General features: G+C 44.8%; 1 protein-coding gene across 1 annotated transcript; it reads right to left on the bottom strand.

The window, feature by feature from the left end:
- Window positions 1-5,420: 5,420 nt before the first annotated feature.
- LOC136942288 (solute carrier family 23 member 1-like) lies at window positions 5,421-13,759 on the bottom strand. The gene is made up of 12 exons (XM_067235139.1): window positions 13,712-13,759; window positions 12,624-12,764; window positions 11,671-11,828; window positions 10,063-10,222; window positions 9,609-9,790; window positions 9,184-9,304; window positions 8,604-8,760; window positions 7,843-8,096; window positions 6,919-7,083; window positions 6,588-6,696; window positions 6,114-6,209; window positions 5,421-5,713 (listed from the first exon to the last, which is right to left on the bottom strand). The coding sequence occupies exons 1-12, from the start codon at window positions 13,757-13,759 to the stop codon at window positions 5,421-5,423; spliced, it is 1,884 nt and encodes a 627-aa protein (XP_067091240.1).
- Window positions 13,760-19,787: the final 6,028 nt, after the last annotated feature.

The raw sequence follows: 19,787 nt of genomic DNA, 5'->3' as shown, positions 1-19,787 counted from the left end.
GACTTGACAACAGGCACATATTGTAAACATGCTCTTTGCAAACTTGAAAATGTATATATAAAGGAATCAATATGTTTACATTCTGTTAATGTTTAAGAAATATAGCTCCTTTAAAAAACACATTTCAGTAAAATTCCTGTACAGTTTTTAAACATTTAGGTTAAATGTACAACATCTTATGCATAAACATTTGCCATCCATTCGTTTTCCATACACACATGCCATACAACTCAAATATTTAGCTTCACACACTCCCTGACCAGCAGGGCTGGACTGGGACAAAAAATCGGCCCTGGCATTTTTGGCCCAGGCAGCCCACACCCACCGTGATTGGTCAGACACATTCCCTGCAGACAGTCCTCTTAAAATATGCGTCCATTCTATGATATGAGTTGCCTAGTGTTCTGCGTTCATGTGATAGTTTTGGATCCTTTAAGAGGGGTCTCAAGACTTATCTGTTGATCTTACACTTAAATAATTAATTAATTCTTAGAGTTATGATTTGTATATTTATGGTATTTTATGGGGGCTCGACCCCCCTCGATTAACCCATGAGCCCCCCTGAGAGCCTCAAAAGCAAAATTTAAAGGGGGTCTCAATTTTTTTTCTAAATAAATAAATAAATATGGTCACTAATGGTCACTAAAAAAATTTTAAGCTCACCATGTCCAGTATTCAGAAATCAAAACATTTATTCACCCTTTTTTGCCAAGCGGAGCCAGCCAGTCCTGTGCGCCAAACAGAAACGTTGAGAAGTCAATGGCTAGCAAGCGAACGCTAACCAGAGTGTATCATTCACACACTTTGCGTTCACATCCAAAAAGGTGTCACTCAGAGATGAAGAGGCACCGAATGACAATGCTGTTGCAGCTAGCACAGTGGGCCCACTCACTACCAGAACAGAGGATCCTCTCCCACCCAGTCATTCCCCAGAAGAAACGATCCCGAGTGCTCCGAAGACGCAGCAGGTGCCGAGGTAACGTTAGCTGCTACTGCTGCTAGCACAAGTGACTTGCCGGCTGGTTGGTCAACGAAGCAGGTGGGTGCATGGAAAGACCGCAACTGTCTCCGATAGGCTATACCTGGCATTTATTCAGTTAATTGCTCTTGTAAGTGCGCCAGATTGGTGCCAATCATTGTCATGTCTGCATTGTAATGCACAACTTTGCCTCCTTGTTATGAAACAACGTGCATTCAAACAACTTTAGCCAATGCAACCTCTTATGTCAGTGTTGCTTTACGAATACTAGCCTACCATATAGAACAATAGTAGAATACTACAATAATAGCATATCGGATTATCAAAAATGGTTAAGTGTGTGCGTGTGTGTGTTGTCATGTAGGCTATAGACTGATTGTCTTGGCTTGCATCCATAAAATAGTTACTGTAATGTTATACCTACTGCCAGTAACGGACTGACCATCAGTAGCGCCATGTTTATTTTACATAAAGCACCAAAAACAATTTTTCGCTCAAATCAGCCAAAATAACTGTAGAACTCCCTACTAGCATCACATCAAACCCAGAATGTGCATGCATTAGCATGGCACTTTGGTGGCGTATACGGGGCCGGTTCTGGTGGGCCGGTCTGGATCAAAGTCCAAGGCCTATTTTTACTTCCAGTCCTTCCCTGCCTACTGCATATTGAGCAAATTTAGATCGGTATTGCGCAACAATCGAGAGATGGGGACCCCCCCGAATATTGACGGGTATTTCGCACACTGACCACAACCCTTCCCAAAAGCTACAATAAAGCTGAGAGTAGTATATGACCTGGAAAAGAGCATCAATACAAGAGAAGCAGTGTACTCACTCACTTTTTATTGACGATTTGGAGGCCATATAGTACACAATGTCCATACTCAAGTGCAAGTAACAGTGGAAAGCTGCATGGCCCTCTGAACCAGTGGCGAAAATCTGCTATCAACTTTGGGGGGGACAATTATATGACATTTTCTCAAGAACAATTTCTGAGGGGGACACCAAAATGACTGCTGTAACACAGCCTACATTGTAATATGTTAAATGTATATTGAGGAACCATAATTAATACTCCTGGATCATTTATAGTTAGTAACTGAAGGGTTGTCTCAACTTGTTCAGTTACGCCCATGCTCTGAACAACACTGTATTATTACCATACAGATACCTTTTGATACCATTTTACCTCTGCTTGGTGGCTGCAGTGGTTTTAATAGGGTAACCTAGTAATACTGTGTCCTCCAATTTACATTTACATTACATTTAGTCATTTAGCAGATGCTCTTATCCAGAGCGACTTACAGTAAGTACAGGGACATTCCCCCTGAGGCAAGTAGGGTGAAGTGCCTTGCCCAAGGACACAACGTCATTTTTAACAGCCAGAATCGAACCGGTAACCTTCAGATTACTAGCCCAACTCCCGTACCGCTCAGCCACCTGACTCCCAATTTAGCTAGATAGATAATTTATTTTATTGGGTGTGCTTGCCTTCGGCAAGGGCACAACCTTTGTTCTCTCACATATATATTATTATTATTATTATTTTTTTATTTATTTTTTGCCCCCCTAAAACTCAGTCAATATTTGGCCTACATAGACAACCTAGGTGTCAAAAGTTTCGTCTTGGTAGCGATCAAGTTGCTTTACGTTCCGTTGCATGGTTAAGGCTCAAGTTAAGTTTTTGTGGCGAAAAGTGAAGCTAACGGTGGCCAATTTGCTAGCCACAGTCACTGACGTTACTAACATCACTACGTCACTAACGTCACGAAAACACGCGTGACTATCTTTGGCAGAACATTCGTTTCGCATCTGTTAACTTGGGGGATAGCTAGGCTAACTGTAGCTTTACTGCAAGGCAGCTGCAGAAACGCCACAAGCAAAGAGGCCAGGGTGATAACTATTTACTCATTTTACTTTGTGATATGACACACAATTGTGATGTGTAATGTACAATATAAGATGATATTATTAAGGAAGTACATCTACTTTCGGAAACAGTAGTCTACTATTTCACTGAAGTATTAGCATCATGACATTAGCCTGTGTTGCCCGGGCAACACATACTACAGTGGTCTATGATGCATCTGTTTTCAATCGTTAAAATAAACATTCCTCACATATACATTTTCGTTGTAGGATTTATTATGACATTAAATTACAAGTAAACGATTTGTGGGTGAAATTATCATTACCTGTGGTTTCAATCCAGTGTATCACTGCAACGCTGTGCTTTTAAATCTATGTAATCTTTATAAATAATAAGTATGCATTTTTATATGAAATACAGAAATATCAGTTGTAAAAATGTCATTAAAAAACGGACCCCTGTGCAACCGACGCAAGCAAGCACACCCTACAATTTCCCCAGAAATTGTACCCTCTCTAGTTTTGTATATAACTACTAGCCTATAACAAATCTGTTGTGTGAGCGTGGTGTGACCATAATCTTCCCCTTCAGTAGGCTACTTCATTCAGTATTATTCATGTTATTGGATTTTGCAGTTACGACGTAAGGCGCACATAACACACCCACAGCCTCCCTCCCTTCCTGAGTCCCTGTTAATTTGCCTGCTCCTTACCACATCGTCAACTACTTTTTCTTCCATCTTTTCCTCACTCGCTCCCATGGCCCTGTCATGGTCACTCTCCTCCTCCTCGGCTTCTTCCCTGAACAGTCCCCTGTCAGTATGTTTCTGCTTCTCTGAGCCAGCCACCTCCCTCCTTCCTCTACAGGTATGCTGATGTTGAAGCAGCTAAAGCCCCCCCCCCCCCCCAAACTTGTTCGATTTTTTGGCACATTTTGTGGCATTCACTTGTATATTTTTTCTATTTTTCATCCTTCACTTTTCTGCGCCTCCCTTGCGCTTTGGTGGTCGTTTATCCATTTAAGCGATGCTAAACGTTACCGATGCTAAACCAGCATACGCATTAGCCAACAGCTCGTGTCTCAGGGCCTGCGGGAGGCGATATTATGAATCAGGGGAAGGGGGTTCCTGGATTTGATTGGGTCAGGCCAGTGCCAATAAAGTAAATGAACCAATGGGCCGCCGTCAGTTCTCTATGGGCCGGCCCGACCAACAAAAAAAAAGGTCTAAAAATTATATTGGCGATTCGGCCCAAAAGTGCGTCGGCCCATCGGGCAAATACCCGGTATGCCAGATGGCCAGTCCAGCCCTGCTGACCAGTGAAATCACTTCTTTACAACACAAAGTAGCCTATACCTTGACAAAACCCGGGAGTCAGGTGGCTGAGCGGTGAGGGAATCGGGCTAGTAATCCGAAGGTTGCCAGTTCGATTCCCGGTCATGCCAACTGATGTTGTGTCCTTGGGCAAGGCACTTCACCCTACTTGCCTCGGGGGAATGTCCCTGTACTTACTGTAAGTCGCTCTGGATAAGAGCGTCTGCTAAATGACTAAATGTAAATGTAAAATGTAAACCCAATAGTAAAGCACAGCACACAGATTGTGCTTTTACAGTGACGTTAAGTGTCTGCAGAGCGGGACACTTAGGTCCATACTCGGCCTCTGTTGCTGTTCATCCAGCAGAGCCGCCAGCACACGTGTGGCGAGCATGCATTTGCCCCACTACTTTTCAAAGTGGTAGGGCCCCGCCCCACCACTTTCGACTCAGCGGGGTCTTGAGCGCATTCAATGTATTAACTAGGTTAGTAAGTTGTTTATTATATGGCATTTTTTGCTATTTTCATTTAAAACATGTCGTTTTGTTCAGCTCTCAAGTCTTCTCACGGTGTGTTTCAGGTGTTGCCTATAGCAACCAATCTGAAATCTGAGCAACCAAATCTAGCAATCTGCATAGCGCTTGTCGTTTTTCTCAAAGTGAACACTTTTCTGCTCATTTATACAGTTACTAATTTCCTCGTAGCTGTTGATTTCTTCCTTGTCACCTGAACAAGAAAACTCAACTGACTCCTCGATATCGCTCATTTTGAAGATGACGTCAGAGCAGGGCAATAAGAATCCGTATCAGACCGGCGATGAGGTCAATATGCGGCTGGCATGACTACCCATTAGCCAATCAGAACGCTAGTACTGTCATTGCCATATAATAATTACTATTACAAACGAAAAAAAACGTTTGCAACGGAATTTTTTAACATTTATTCTTGCAATTGAACAAGTTGATAAAATACTTCTACAAATTTCAGCCTGTTTACTCTGTTGACTATAACGCACTACTTCAAACGCTGACTGCAACAAGTGAATTCACCTGTCAAGTCACAGTGATCTCCTAGCTACAGCCAACCCGGCCCCAGGAGAGACCATCAACTACCCCTCTCAACAACTCATTACTGCTAACGCTATCGAGCATAGACTGAATTAAAAAACGAGTCAGTGCAGATGGTTCCCAAATTTTGCCCCACCACTTTTGGACCTCTGGTGCCACCTCTGTCATCCAGTGTCTCGACCGCCCGATAGCTCATAGAGCCGCAGCTTTAATGATCTGTGGCGCCTCAGGATTCCCAGGAAGCTGCCTGACCTCCAGTGAGTTAGCGCCTGCATGATTGTTAGCATTAGCGTCAGCGCTAGCCTCGTCCAGTGATCTAGTGGCGTTGGGAGGGCAGAAGGGCACATAGCGGACCCAGGACGAGGAGGAGAGACGTGAACTGATGCCGAAGGGCAGGTTGTAGACCTCTCCGCTCTCCAGCGTGTTGCTGGAGTCGTCCTGATGTGCCTGTGTCCATGCTACGATACCTCGCTCCCGCTTCGATCCTGACCAACACCAAACAGAAGGGGGAGGGACACACACACACAAGAAAAGGGGGAAGGAGAGAGGAATGATGAAATGAGATGAGTGATTTCATACATTTACATTACATTTAGTCATTTAGCAGACGCTCTTTTCCAGAGCGACTTACAGTAAGTACAGGGACATTCTCCCCGAGGCAAGTAGGGTGAAGTGCCTTGCCCAAGGACACAACGTAATTCGGCACAGCCGGGAATCGAACCGGTAACCTTCAGATTACTAGCCCGACTCCCTCAGTCAGCCACCTGACTCCCTCATACCACATATCAAAAACACAATTGACTGTTTTGTTGGTTTATCTGCCGGAGTGACTGACTGACTGGCTGGATGGCTAGCTGACTGGCTGACTGACTGAGTGGGTCTCACCAGGTATGGTGTTGTCCAGGAAGAAGCCGAAGAAGCCTCCCACAAACATGCTGGTGGTCAGGAGCACCTGCAGCACCTGGTCCAGCTCCACCACTCCTGTTATTGTCATGGTAACAGTACACAGGGTCATTCCGGGCTATTACCTTATTTTGACATGGCAAGCAACAGCTACTAATTGGCAAATAGGGTATATAATGCAGCAACAACACACAAAAATATTTAAAAACTGCAATGTAACAATACTAAAATGGTAACAACACTATAAATATGATGTGAAGAGTCCCAGACAGTTTGTATATTAAGTTAAGTTAGGTTAATTTTGGCTATAGCAAATATTGCGGTAATTGTGTGAACAATGGTTAGCTGAGATCAATGTTGTTGGTTTGAGAGGCCTGATCGCCTGGGGGGAAGAAACTGTTAGTGAGTCTGGTAGCCTCATATGAAGCCACATATAAACCATGGCATGGCTCCTACCTGTGGCTATTGCTTTGGGGTTCTTGAACAGCCAGTTGGGTATGACTAGCCCAGAGAACATGGAGAATCCGAAGATGAAGACGTTTCTGGATGAGTTCATGTCTGCATACTGAGAACACCAGGGATATATTTGTCAATGTTTAGTCAGTGGTGACAACCATGATGTCTGGACAGTCACCAGAATCTACTAATTTCGAGGGACCCCTCTATAGTAAATATAAAGCCATATAGTCAATCAAGGAAGTGCCCATACACATAACTCCCCCAATGAACGTTAGCAGTAACAACTTTTAATATTTCCACATTTGAACCGTGAGAGATTAAAGTTCACCTGGAGGTTGGAGACTCCAGCAGCCGATATGACCCCGAACATGACCATGAACATTCCCCCCACCACAGGGGTGGGGATGGTGGTGAAGATGGCCCCCACCTTACCAAACACCCCCATGACGATCATCATCACACCGCTGGCCACGATCACCATGCGACTGCCCACCTGTGAGGAGGCCCAGCATGCCTGTGTTGAGGTCACCAAGACACACCCTGACTGTGCTCGCTGTTATGTTAGGAGGATGTACCAAGACACACCCTGACTGTGCTCACTGTTATGTTAGGAGGATGTACCAAGACACACCCTGACTGTGCTCGCTGTTATGTTAGGAGGATGTACCAAGACACACCCTGACTGTGCTCACTGTTATGTTAGGAGGATGTACCAAGACACACCCTGACTGTGCTCGCTGTTATGTTAGGAGGATGTACCAAGACACACCCTGACTGTGCTCGCTGTTATGTTAGGAGGATGTACCAAGACACACCCTGACTGTGCTCGCTGTTATGTTAGGAGGATGTACCAAGACACACCCTGACTGTGCTCGCTGTTATGTTAGGAGGATGTACCAAGACACACCCTGACTGTGCTCACTGTTATGTTAGGAGGATGTTGACGACCTTGGAGACAAGCTGAAATAACTCTCACTCTGAGAATGAACAATCTCCACTCTGCAAAAACTCCACATCTAACTGAATTTGGTCATCTTGTTTTTAGATTTTCAATCTAGTTGTTTGACTTGTTTCTAGTATAAATGGCTTTTCTAGTGAATTAACCAACATTTTAAGAAATGATATCAAGGGAAACTGCACTAGCAGTCAAATATACTTGTTTTAAGCATAAGCAAGCTCATTACTAATATTTGTGCACTTCAAGTTGATAGGGCATGTTTGCCCTCAAGCCATCAGTGTGTCTGGGTCTCACCTTGGTGATGCCCAGCGCTCCTACGTTCTCACTGTAAGAGGTGGTGCCGTTGCCCGTGCCCCAGGCTCCGGCCAGCAGACACCCCAGTCCCTCGATGCCGATCCCCCGGTTGATGGCATGTTTGGGGGGAGGAGGTGCCCCTGACAGCCTGGCGCAGGCATGGTAGTCGCCCACGGACTCGATCATGGAGGATATCACCCCCGCCAAGATCCCCACCACCCCCGCCAGACTCACGGTGGGAAGACCCCACTGACCTGGGGAGAGATTCAGCGGATGGTCAGTGTAGTTATATAACATTTTATGTCTGCCTTTTTATATTTATATACCATGGGCCTGAGACGTCATTTCAGGTTGAAAGTTCACTGAGTGGATGTGATAAACATCCTGTTTTCGGTCAGGTTTCAAAACCTTTTGCTATTTGGAACAAGTACAGGTACATTGGAATTATTTTGGTCCATCGCATGACATTTTCTTCCTGCACTGGCAGCTAAATGTACTTGTTTTAAGCATAAGCACAATGTGTGCTTCATGTTTTGGCTACTCGCGATGTTTTTTGGCTATCTTGTTGTTATGCTCAGTGACCTATGCACTTTGAAAAGCTCTCTCTTGGAAGTCGCTTTGGATAAAAGCAAATGAATAAATGTAAATGTAAATAAGCAAGCTCAAAACTAACTAAGTTCAATTTGATAGGGCATTCCTGCAGCGTGTCTGGCTCGGATTGACCAGCTCAAGAGTGTGTGTTGCCGTGGCGTCCGCCCTACCTGGGTACGGGAAGCGGAACCAGGAGGCGTGGCCCACCACATCCCCCTTCAGGTCGGTGCGCGCCAGGTGCCCGTACTGCTCCGGGTTGGGCGGGAAGACATCGTACACCGTCAGGATGTAGCAGATGAGCCAGGACAGCGTGATGCCCAGCAGCACCTGGAGACAGGTAACACACACACACCTTATAGAACTCACACACCTGGATTGGGTGTCAGATGGCTGAGCGGTGAGGGAATCGGGCCAGTAATCATAAGGTTGCCAGTTCAATTCCCGGCTGTGCCAAATGACGTTGTGTCCTTGGGCAAGGCACTTCACCCTACTTGCCTCGGGGGGAATGTCCCTGTACTTACTGTAAGTCGCTCTGGATAAGAGCGTCTGCTAAATGACTAAAGGTAAAGGATTAGCTTGCGCTGTTTGTCTTCCTGTTCGACACATTTTCAACCCGGTTCCCAGACACATAAGAAGTGAGGCATTCGGAGGAAGAGATTTATCACCCCACCTGGGACCCAGAATTCAGGTTCTTTCATTTGGCAAAGTTACACTAGCCGTTAAAAAAGGCTGACGTTCCACAGGACTTACAGGGAGCATCTGGAAGATGTATATCCTGGAGGTGTGGAGCTTCTTGGTTTTGGTGTACGTGGGGAACGGGACTGGGATGTGACGCAGATACTGAGAGAACAGGATGATCAGCACTGTAGTCCTGTGGGGGAGAGAGAGAGGGGAAGAGAGAGAGAAGGAGGGAGAGAGAGAGAGAGAGAGAGAGAGGGAGGGGGAGAGAGAGAGGGGAAGAGAGAGAAGGAGAGAGAGAGAGAGAGGGAGGGGGAGAGAGAGAGAGAGAGAGAGAGAGAGAGAGAGAGAGAGAGAGAGAGAGAGAGAGAGAGAGAAAGAAAGAAAGAAAGAAAGAAAGAGAGAGGGAGAGATGGGGGGAGACATCTCTCCATTGTTACTACACTTGACCTGCTGTTCAGACCCAGGAGGCCTTGTCAACTCTGAGGCTCACGTACATGGAGGAGATGCCCCAGTGGTTTCCAGCGCTGGTGCCGGCAGAGTCGAACAGGGACAGGCCAATCAGGGCGATGGTGGGGGCGATGGTGAGGGGGCCGATGAAGCGCATGAAGAGGCCGATCAGGCCAGAGAACCCAACCAGAACCTGGAACAGAGAACCCACCATGATGGAACCCTGCAACTGGAGACAGGAGACATGAAGGATGGTCAGTGTCAATCAATCAATAAAGAACATCTGTCCATAAATATATCATTTAGTAATTTAACATATTTATCCAATACAGAATATCAAAGGGCAATTGATGGTTATTCCATAATCAAAAAGAACAACTTTGCAATGTGGTTTAGTTCAAGTTTGTGTTGGTCTCTCTCCATTGGACTTCACCCTCCTGTACAGTGGGTGGCAGTGATGCACCTTTAGGACCACTTATAGAGAAGAAGAAGAGGACTCACAGCTCGCATGCGGCTCTGCCACACCTCTATGAAGACGGGCGAGGAGGCGTTGACCAGAGATGCATTCTGGGTCCAGGCTGGGCAGGTCCACTCCGGCATGGAGAGCATAGCCATGGAGGGAGCGAGCAGGGTAAAGGTACCCCCCTGGAGGATGGGCAATCTAGATGTGTGTGTGTAGGTGTGTGTATATGTGTGTGTGTATGTGTGTTTGTATTTGTGTATGTGTGTGTGTATGTGTGTATGTGTGTGTGTATGTGTGTTTGTATTTGTGTATGTGTGTGTGTATGTGTGTGTATATGTGTGTATATGTGTGTTTGTATTTGTGTATGTGTGTGTGTATGTGTGTTTGTATTTGTGTATGTGTGTGTGTATGTGTGTGTGTATGTGTGTATGTGTGTGTGTATGTGTGTGTGTGTTTGGGGGGAGGTGGCAGACAGACGGACAGGTACACAAAGACACAGAGCGTCAGAGAGGTACAGAGAGGTCTGGTTTGGGCGGTGAAGTGAAGTGAGGCGTTGTGTGCTAAAGTGAGGCGTTGTGTGCTAAAGTGAGGCGTTGTGTGCTACAGTGAGGCGTTGTGTGCTAAAGTGAGGCGTTGTGTGCTACAGTGAGGCGTTGTGTGCTAAAGTGAGGCGTTGTGTGCTAAAGTGAGGCGTTGTGTGCTAAAGTGAGGCGTTGTGTGCTAAAGTGAGGCGTTGCAGAGAGCTCTGATGTGGGTTTTGTGTGACTGACGCGCTCGTGTGTGGGCTAAACTACCCTCTCTGTATCTCTGCTTTCTTTTCCCGCTAAACAAAGGGAATTCTTTGAAGACTGTCCCCCAAAACAGGACCATAGAATTCCTCCTACAGCGCTACTTTGACATGTTAGAGCCCTCCACTGTCAACATACTCACCATCTGTTCCCTCCCTGCTAATTGTACACGTTTTTTATAGTAATGTGTAACAACAGATACACACCCATGACTGGTGATTTGGATCAAATCGCCCGCAACAACTAGGGGTGTAACGATACACTCAGCTCACAATACAATACGTATCACGATACTGGGTGTACGATACAATACGTATCACGATATTTTGAACAACATTTTAAATGAAACTGGAATTCAATTAACAGATTTATTTCCAAAACATTAAAAAAAATTCAAGAATGTTCTTTGTTGTACATACAATTTAGTTAACTCAGTTCATGCGATTTCTGTGAATGCAGTGAATGCATGCATGACGCAGGTGCAGAGTAGGTTGCGTGCTGGTAGCTCAACCAATAGGATCAAACGGACGTCATATTGTAAAAATATTGCCATAACTCTACGATACATATCGTAAAAATGTTGTATTGCGATATATTGTTCCACGATATATTGTTACACCCCTAGTAACAACCCTACCTGTCTAATACTGTACATCTCTACTCAACTTTACTTTCCTGATAACGTCCAGACAATCTCTCTATCGCTGTTGTATCGGTTCAATCATTAAATCTCTATAGCCTCTATATTGTGCTGTGAAGCAATCCTATGCAACACCATATGCACACACACAGCCAAACACACACAGACACATACAGACACACCCACAGAGACACACCCACAGAGACGCCCACACACACCTGACTCCAAAGGTGACCTGCAGCAGTGTGCAGACTCCGGACACAAAGAAGATGGTGCTGATGAGGTGGCTCTGAGTGAGGCCGTCGTGCTGCAGACACAGGCCCTGGGACAGGATCAGGGGGATGGCTATGGTGCCGCCGAACGCAGTCAGGCAGTGCTGGAGACACAAACGGACGGGGTTCAACAGCGGGGAGGGAAAGAGACGTCACTGTTCGAAGGGACAGTTTGAGCCGTAGAAAGGAATGAATGAAAAGCGCAGTTAAAGTCAGGGAGAATACTCAAGGAACGTATCGGGTTATCAAATCGGGATCAGAATTTGACGGTTAGCATCGCATCTCTCTGGATTAGCTGTAGTCCTTCAACAACTCGTGCTGCATTCGGTCTGACTGAAACTTACTGTAATTGCTGAGAATGTACAGGTCCGCTAGAACTTGTCATGTGACGCTGTAGATGATGTCCTTTCCGTTTTCCTCCACATCCTTTTACTGGAAACTGGGTTACTAATTAACTGCTGATATGATCATGTGGGTTAATTACATCAATGGATCCCAAGAGACCCCCAGCCTCAACCATATCTGCATATTCAGCGTCTGAGGAAGGGCTTTTAGGAGTACATGGTAGTGGAAACAATGTTGAAATAGAATACAGTAGAGAAGAATAGAGTAGATTGTAATATAGTAGGGTAGAGATTCGTAGATTATGCTGCAGTATGGTTGAGTAGAGTAGGGCAGAGCATGAGAGGGCAGGCCAGGGCAGGGTAGGGCAGGGCAGGGCAGAGCATGAGAGGGCAGGCCAGGACAGGGCAGGGCAGGGGAGAGCATGAGAGGGCAGGCCAGGGCAGGGTAGATCAGGGCAGGGCAGAGCATGAGAGGGCAGGCCAGGACAGGGTAGATCAGGACAGGGCAGGGGAGAGTATGAAAGGGCAGGCCAGGGCAAGAGGCAGGGTTGGTACCTGGATGCCCAGGATGATGCAGAGGTACCACGGAGGGACGTCGGTCACGCAGTAGTACAGCTTGTTCCTGTTCTCTTCCCCGGAAAACTCAGACTCGTCGCCATCCTTCTCCTCTGACAGGTCGCACAAATGGCTGTCGGTCTGCATCACACACACGTACGCACACATGTACATGCACACACACATATAAACACGCACACACAAACGCACCCATGTGTTTTTCATGTTTCAATACAACTGACAGTATGTTGCTTGGCAACAGAATGTTTTATAAGATGAACGTTTACGAATATCTGGTAAAGATTAACATCAACATTGTTAACACTACATTTGTTTCACGACAACCTATCATAAAAACTATGGGAGTCAGGTGGCTGAGCGGTTAGGGAAGCGGGCTTGTAATCAGAAGGTTGCCAGTTTGATTCCCGGCCGTGCCAGATGACGTTGTGTCCTTGGGCAAGGCACTTCACCCTACTTGCCTCGGGGAGAATGTCCCTGTACTTACTGTAAGTCGCTCTGGATAAGAGCGTCTGCTAAATGACTAAATGTAAATGTAAATAAAAACAATAATATGCCCTTAAACAATATGCATCAAAGACGCAGACAAGTTCATTTCTTCATGTGTTTTTCATCCCTCAGTTCAATGTCCCACTCTACCGGCTTGGGACAGGATTCTCCTTGGAGCCTCTTAACGACCACTGATGCAAATATCTCGAGAACCCCCTGATCTCTGTCAACTCCTTGTTTGAGTTTCATTTCTCTCAATGTACCTGTGCAGATTGTGATAAGCTTGCTTTCCTCATACCAACAAAGCCTGCATCATTGATTAACCCTGCATTCCAGAAGTTTCACACAATTTATTAGCTAACTCTCCAACCCATTTAGATATAGTGTTGCATAAGATGTTCATAAGATGTTCCCAACATAAGGTCATCTCTCCTCAGAAAAAGTAATTAAGGAAACATACTGCTTTAGTATTTCTAAGGGGTAACAGTCCATTGTAAATCTCTATTGTATCATATAATTGGCATTTTCATACTTACAAACACCCGTAAAAGAAGAATGTAAGTAATTGTTTTAATACTCACAGCGAATGCATAGCTGTCCAAGCCATTGCTGTCTTTCTCAGGGGGCATTGTCTAATCTCAGGTAGAATTTTGGGCCAGGGTCCCGATTTCAATAAATACAGAAAGAAAGAGAGAGAGAGAGTGTGTGGATGGTTTATGTTTGAGAAGTGTTTGTGTACAAGCAAGAGAAGGTGGGAGGAAAGGGGCAAGGGGTGGGACTAAGAGAGAGAGGGAGAGAGAAAGAGAGGGAGGAGTGAGAGAGACACAGAAGGCAAGAGAGAAAGAGGGGGAGGGAGTTAAAGAGGGAGTGAGAGACAGGAAGAGAGAGAGGGGGAGGAAGAAGGAAAGAGCGATAAGGGGAGGGAGGGAGACTGAGTAAGCAAGAGAGAGAGGGAGAGAGAGAGAGAGAGAGAAAGAGAGGGAGGAGTGAGAGAGACACAGAAGGCAAGAGAGAAAGAGGGGGAGGGAGTTAAAGAGGGAGTGAGAGACAGGAAGAGAGAGAGGGGAGGAAGAAGGAAAGAAAGGTAAGGGGAGGGAGGGAGACTGAGTGGGAGTGAGTCAGAGTAAGCAAGAGGGAGGGAGGGAGGGAGGGAGGGAGGGAGGGAGGGAGGGAGGGAGGGAGGGAGGGAGGGAGGGAGGGAGGGAGGGAGGGAGGGAGGGAGGGAGGGAGGGAGGGAGGGAGGGGAGCTAATGCACAAGACTACTGCTGTTGCTGATTGTGAAAATGTCAGGAAGCATCTACTAAATGAACAAATGTAATGTAAATGTAAATAGACAGTGTTTTTCTGTGTCAAAAATGTGTTCATCGATTTCCCCGTAAGTTTCTGTGGCGAAAAGTGAAGCTAACAGTTGCTAACTAACTGTTGATAGTCGGTGATTATTTCATTATAATGTTTGTCTAGCCCTTCAATCATTCAGCACAATGTAATTAATTGGCTAAATGATGTCACACGTTGCGGGTTGGACGAGCCTGGGTGCCAAACTTAGCCCACCCACAAAAATATTTGGTTGGGAAGTTGGGTCTGGGGTCGCTCGGTTGGGGACAAACTATGTCCGAACAAGAGCTGTTCGGACCAATCAAATTGTCAGGGCGGGCTTTATACGATGATGGACAGATGATCAACAGTAACGTAATCAACCACATCACCAAAGAGCGCTTGTGTTGAATTTGTTTTCAACAAACAACATACTACGTTGCTCTGATTGGTTGTAGGTCTATCCAATTGAGCATTTTTTTCCGGGTTCGGTTGAAACACGCTCACAGCACCCAACGGAGCGGCATCAGACTCATATTCTGACTAGAATTATGAATATGACAACATCAGGCTAGGGTTAGACTGCAGTTGGTCTACAAATAAGAATCTTGACATTATCAACATTCTCGGCTGACTGATCGCGTTGTTGTCCCTAGTCTAAAGTATAAACACACAGGGGCATCTCAAACATTCAATGGTCTAGTTAGATCCAAACCTATAGCATCTTCTTCATGACTGTGCTGCTGTTGAGAGAGATGGACACGGAGAAAGGAGATAGGCCTGACCATCAGATGAATCACCAAGCCTGCCTTTCACAACTTAGAATTTTACTGCTAATGTAGCTACTGAACTTTTAAAAACCAATAGCTTAATCATGGGATATATCATGAGATCAACCTTTTTGCTTTCATCAATAAAATATTCGACGTTCTGTTCACCAGCAGAGGGAGTCTGTCTCACATCTTCCTCAGGCTACTGGATGACATGGCTTTCTCCATTTCAGTCAGGTGATCAATATGTATGTTTTTTTGTGTGTGAAAAATACATTAGACAGTGTTACAGTCAATTATTAAACATGAACTCACATACTGTGGCCTATTTACTGTTTGTACAAAATGAACAATCATATTAATTATGCCAGTGCATAATCTTCCCTGTAAATAACAAAAATTGCAATAATTGTAAATATGTTATGTTGTAACCATAGACAGTATATACATATTTTATATATTGATATGCCTTTATATACAGTCTATGGTTGTAACTAGTTGTAACTAGTTGTAACTGTAACTAATGTAACTATGTTGACCGATCTCAAGTCTTCAACACCAAATCAACGTGAAGGACTGTGGTTATTGATGTCCATACTTTTCATTTATAATGATTTAAATGTACAGGAAATGCTTTTACGGCTAATATGACAGGGTGCAGGGCTGTTGAACTGAACAGAAGGTAAAGACTAGATATTAACTGTTATCTATATCAGCACACATAGTTCCTCAAGAACAGTAATCTACGATAGTTTTCACGAGGTGAAACGCAGTACAAGAGGGCAGGTGGAGGCCAGAATGATAAAAGATTTGTAGCCAATAAATTCCGATAAGGAGAAGCAGCAACGAGATAAGTTACAATAAATAATAATTCTTAGGTTTCTAAAACAGGCTTTCCTGTGTTAAAACTGTGAGTAAAAGTTATAAATCCAAGCTGCCAGTGGAAGGTCACTAGCTATCAATGCCAGAGGATATTGTAGCTATACAACAGACAGACACTGAGTACAGACAGAATGGAACAGAGATAGGGAATTTGACAAAGATACTGTATTATCAAGGATCAATGTGACAGGGAGCTGGTTTACGGTTGACTACCTAGAAAAGCATGTTGTAGTTACTCAGTAGACCTGGCTCCTCCTCCTAATCATCTCATAATGCGGATGAAAACACCAAGGGGAAAACAGGAGGGACAGTTACCTCTGTGGGGGGGAGAAGGAGAGAAGACGGAGACAGAGACACAGAGAGAGAGAGAGAGAGAGAGAGAGAGAGAGAGAAAAGTGACTATTGAGTGGAATTGGAATCAAATGAAGATGGATGGGGTCTAACTGAAAAAAACCCGCTCAGCTTCTGGTAAATCCCTGGTGTGTAAAACAACAGGACGACAGGACAGTGCGTGAATGACTCTGACCTGGTTCCCATGGCTCCAGCCACGGTGACCCTGCGAAGGTTGAGGAAACTCTGTGAGGACGAGCACACACACTCGCTCAGGGTGGACAGAGGAGAGGGCCGGTCGGTGAAAGAGCCACCTGTCCCTCCAAGGAAGCTGGCCCATTCCATAGAGGAGATCTTGAGGACTTCGACAGGTGTGCGAGAGGAGAGGCACCGCAGGTTGTCTGTTATCAGAGAGAACAAGCAGATTCATGCCCCGCCGCCCCGCCGTCCTGCACTGGTACACAAGGTCAGACTGGGCACTGAAATTCTTAAGACCAGACATTTAGACATTTACATTTAGTCATTTAGCAGACGCTCTTATCCAGAGCGACTTACAGTAAGTACAGGGACATTCCCCCCGAGGCAAGTAGGGTGAAGTGCCTTGCCCAAGGACACAACGTCAGTTGGCATGACCGGGAATCGAACTGGCAACCTTCGGATTACTAGCCCGATTCCCTCACCGCTCAGCCAACTGACTCCCTAGACAACGCAAGCACCTGGCATAACATAACATATAAGTACACAGAACATAAATTACATCTATGCTAAGCTTAAATAAGTAAACCTCCTAAATATACTGATAAATATAAATAATACAGTATACTAAACCCTAAATACACATAATAACCTATTGCTAACCCTATAAACCTATTCTAAACTAAGTGAAGTACAGTGAAGTACAATAGTGCAATATTACTGATAGTGCAACCAGTAGCTGAAAGTGACAGTGTGTAAAGTGATTAGTATGAAGTGAATCAATGTCCATATCAATGTCCATTCAGAAGCTTGATGGCCCTTGGATAGAAACTGTTGTGAATATTTCTGACAGATTCTTTTAATACTGGTAAGTCACGCTCTTTGGGAAGTTCGGGATAAACAATGCTGTAATTGATTTCTAGTACAGATAGGCCTATGCCAAATGTTGTCATGCAATGTAGGCTACTTGTAATGATTACAAGTTGTTATATAGGGGCCAATGGTTCTGTTAGAGGGGCCAGTTACATTAAACATTATTGTTGTCATATAGTTTGCTTCAAAGAAAATGCTTCACTTTGTTTTTGTATGAGGTAAATTTGTCGCAATACGACGGTGGGTCACAATGATTGATGGGTCAGAATGACCCGAAGATAACACAAGGGTTAAACATTATTGTTGTCATATAGTTTGCTTCACTGCAGTGCAGGCATTAACAGGCAAGAGCAGTGGCGCCCCTCAGAAATGTTTCATCGAAGTAGCCAGATGGGGCCACTGACAATCTTGGGGTGGCACTCCAAAATCAAAAGCCATAACTGAATTTCAGGAATTGTATTCTGCTGTTGTAGTATACAGGTTAGTTGAAAACAGCAGCGGGCTGGGGAAAGGTGATCTGAGTGTGGAGATACGTGGATTTTTATGCCGGAATGTTTTGATATACAGTACACAGTCATCTTTTGTGCAGAATGCAGAGAGAATAGAGTGTAGAGACTTGTCTAAACTATTTGAAAGTGTGAGAAGGTAAGAAGTGAGTGGAGAAAAAGAGAAGCAGAAAAGTGCAACACCCTCCCATTACCATCATCTCTAATTCACTCTCCTCAGTCTCATCTGTGTTGTATGTCTGCAGACTGCTATAGTATGGGCCTACACCAAAGTTATAAAGTCATTGTGTGGGGAGCGTTTGACAAGTGTGATGACTGTATTCCTCCACAGATACCATGGGCTTGGACATGGAGTTGGACCAGTTACTATTCGCTTTGACTTGATGGGTGTGATCTGTGAAGAATGAATGGCACCATGCAATAGTGAAGGGCTATAACCCAGGGCTGACTGTAACTGGTGTTGGAAAACACGTCTAGTATGGCAGAATAGAAGAACTGGGAACAAGGTACTGGTATGGAAAGTCCCCCAAAATGTTGCAGAATCAGCAGAAAAGATTAGATGGCATTGCATCAAGGCCCAATTGGGGCAGGTCATAGGACATTTACAATTGTAGTAGGCCAATAGATCTGTTTTAAAAGTTCAGTAATTTGTTGGATATTAAATGGTAACACAGACAAGAACCCTCTTGTTGCTGCTCCGTGCTGTTTTTGGACTTTGAAGAAGAGAATTTGGACTTTGAATATGATCAGAACTTTGAGAAAACAGTGCCTGTTTCACTTGTGTGTCTGTTAACTGCAACTGTATCCCACATGACCTCACCTTGCTCGCTATGGTGTCCTCAACGCACTTCATTAAAACCTACAACAGAGCTGAAAGCGGTCATTTAGGTAGGGGGGGAGAGAGGGTGGGGGAGGGTTTGTTGCACGGGTGTGATTGTCTTTTTCAACTGATACCGTTCTGCACTTTTGGACTTGTTAGAACACACACTAGAGCCCCGTCTTGTAATGTTTCTAATATATATTAAAGAAACTTGGGTTCATCAAAGATCATTGTTTATTAACTAGGTATCAACTAGCAAACTCTGTCAACATGTGCACCCAGCTTGGTGTGTGTCTCTTCTACTACAGAACCTGCTGCTGTGTCGTCAAGATAGGCCTACAGATCACAGGTTTAAAAAAAGCTAGTCGTTGCTGCCCTCTGGTGTTCGGAAGTAATAACAACCTCCGCTCTGGTGTTACCTGGAGAACGTATACTCTACGTTGGACAGATGGGATAACGTACTGGCCTATGGTGGGGTAGGTTTCTTACTGTGCGTGTTGGCATCCAGTGATGTACAAGGCTCTCTGTGAAGACCTGTTCATGTCCTCCTGTAAATGTACATTTCAATCCTCTGTACCGACGTGTTCACATAGCGCTTCCTTGCATGGAAAAAGATTGGCAGTGACGACCCGAGTCCAAACTGTGTTTAGACCAAGGACCTACTCCAGGCAACACACCCATAGCTTTTCCTTGCCACTACCATGTGACACAGGTACCTAAGAGGGGCCATATACTGTACACTCACTATTGATGTGTATAGGCCATATCCACTCACTTCTTATTCTTAAGCATTTTTCAGAATCTAACTATGATTTCTAATATCTATTATTATGCTCAGTTTATTTACCTGGAAGGATGGTAATTGTAGCTATATAAATATTGGTATTGTGGTGGTGTTGTTTTTATATCCTACATGATTATTATGCTATGTTTCTGCTCTATGAATTTCATGGAATAGGCTTGTTC

This window comes from Osmerus mordax, chromosome 4 (assembly GCF_038355195.1).
Source record: "Osmerus mordax isolate fOsmMor3 chromosome 4, fOsmMor3.pri, whole genome shotgun sequence".
In the NCBI taxonomy this organism is placed as follows: domain Eukaryota; kingdom Metazoa; phylum Chordata; class Actinopteri; order Osmeriformes; family Osmeridae; genus Osmerus; species Osmerus mordax.
The sequence above is the reverse complement of the archived record's forward strand: the minus strand, read 5'-3'. Positions and strand labels throughout refer to the sequence as shown.

Coding starts and splice junctions, on each gene's coding strand:
- LOC136942288 (XM_067235139.1), bottom strand. CDS start 13,759: ATGCCCCCTGAGAAAGACAGCAATGGCTTGGACAGCTATGCATTCGCT. Junction 8,097..8,603: donor GTTCCGCTTCCCGTACCCAG/GTAGGGCGGACG, acceptor ATCTCTCCCCAG/GTCAGTGGGGTCTTCCCACC. Junction 7,084..7,842: donor GAGCGCTGGGCATCACCAAG/GTGAGACCCAGA, acceptor GCCTCCTCACAG/GTGGGCAGTCGCATGGTGAT.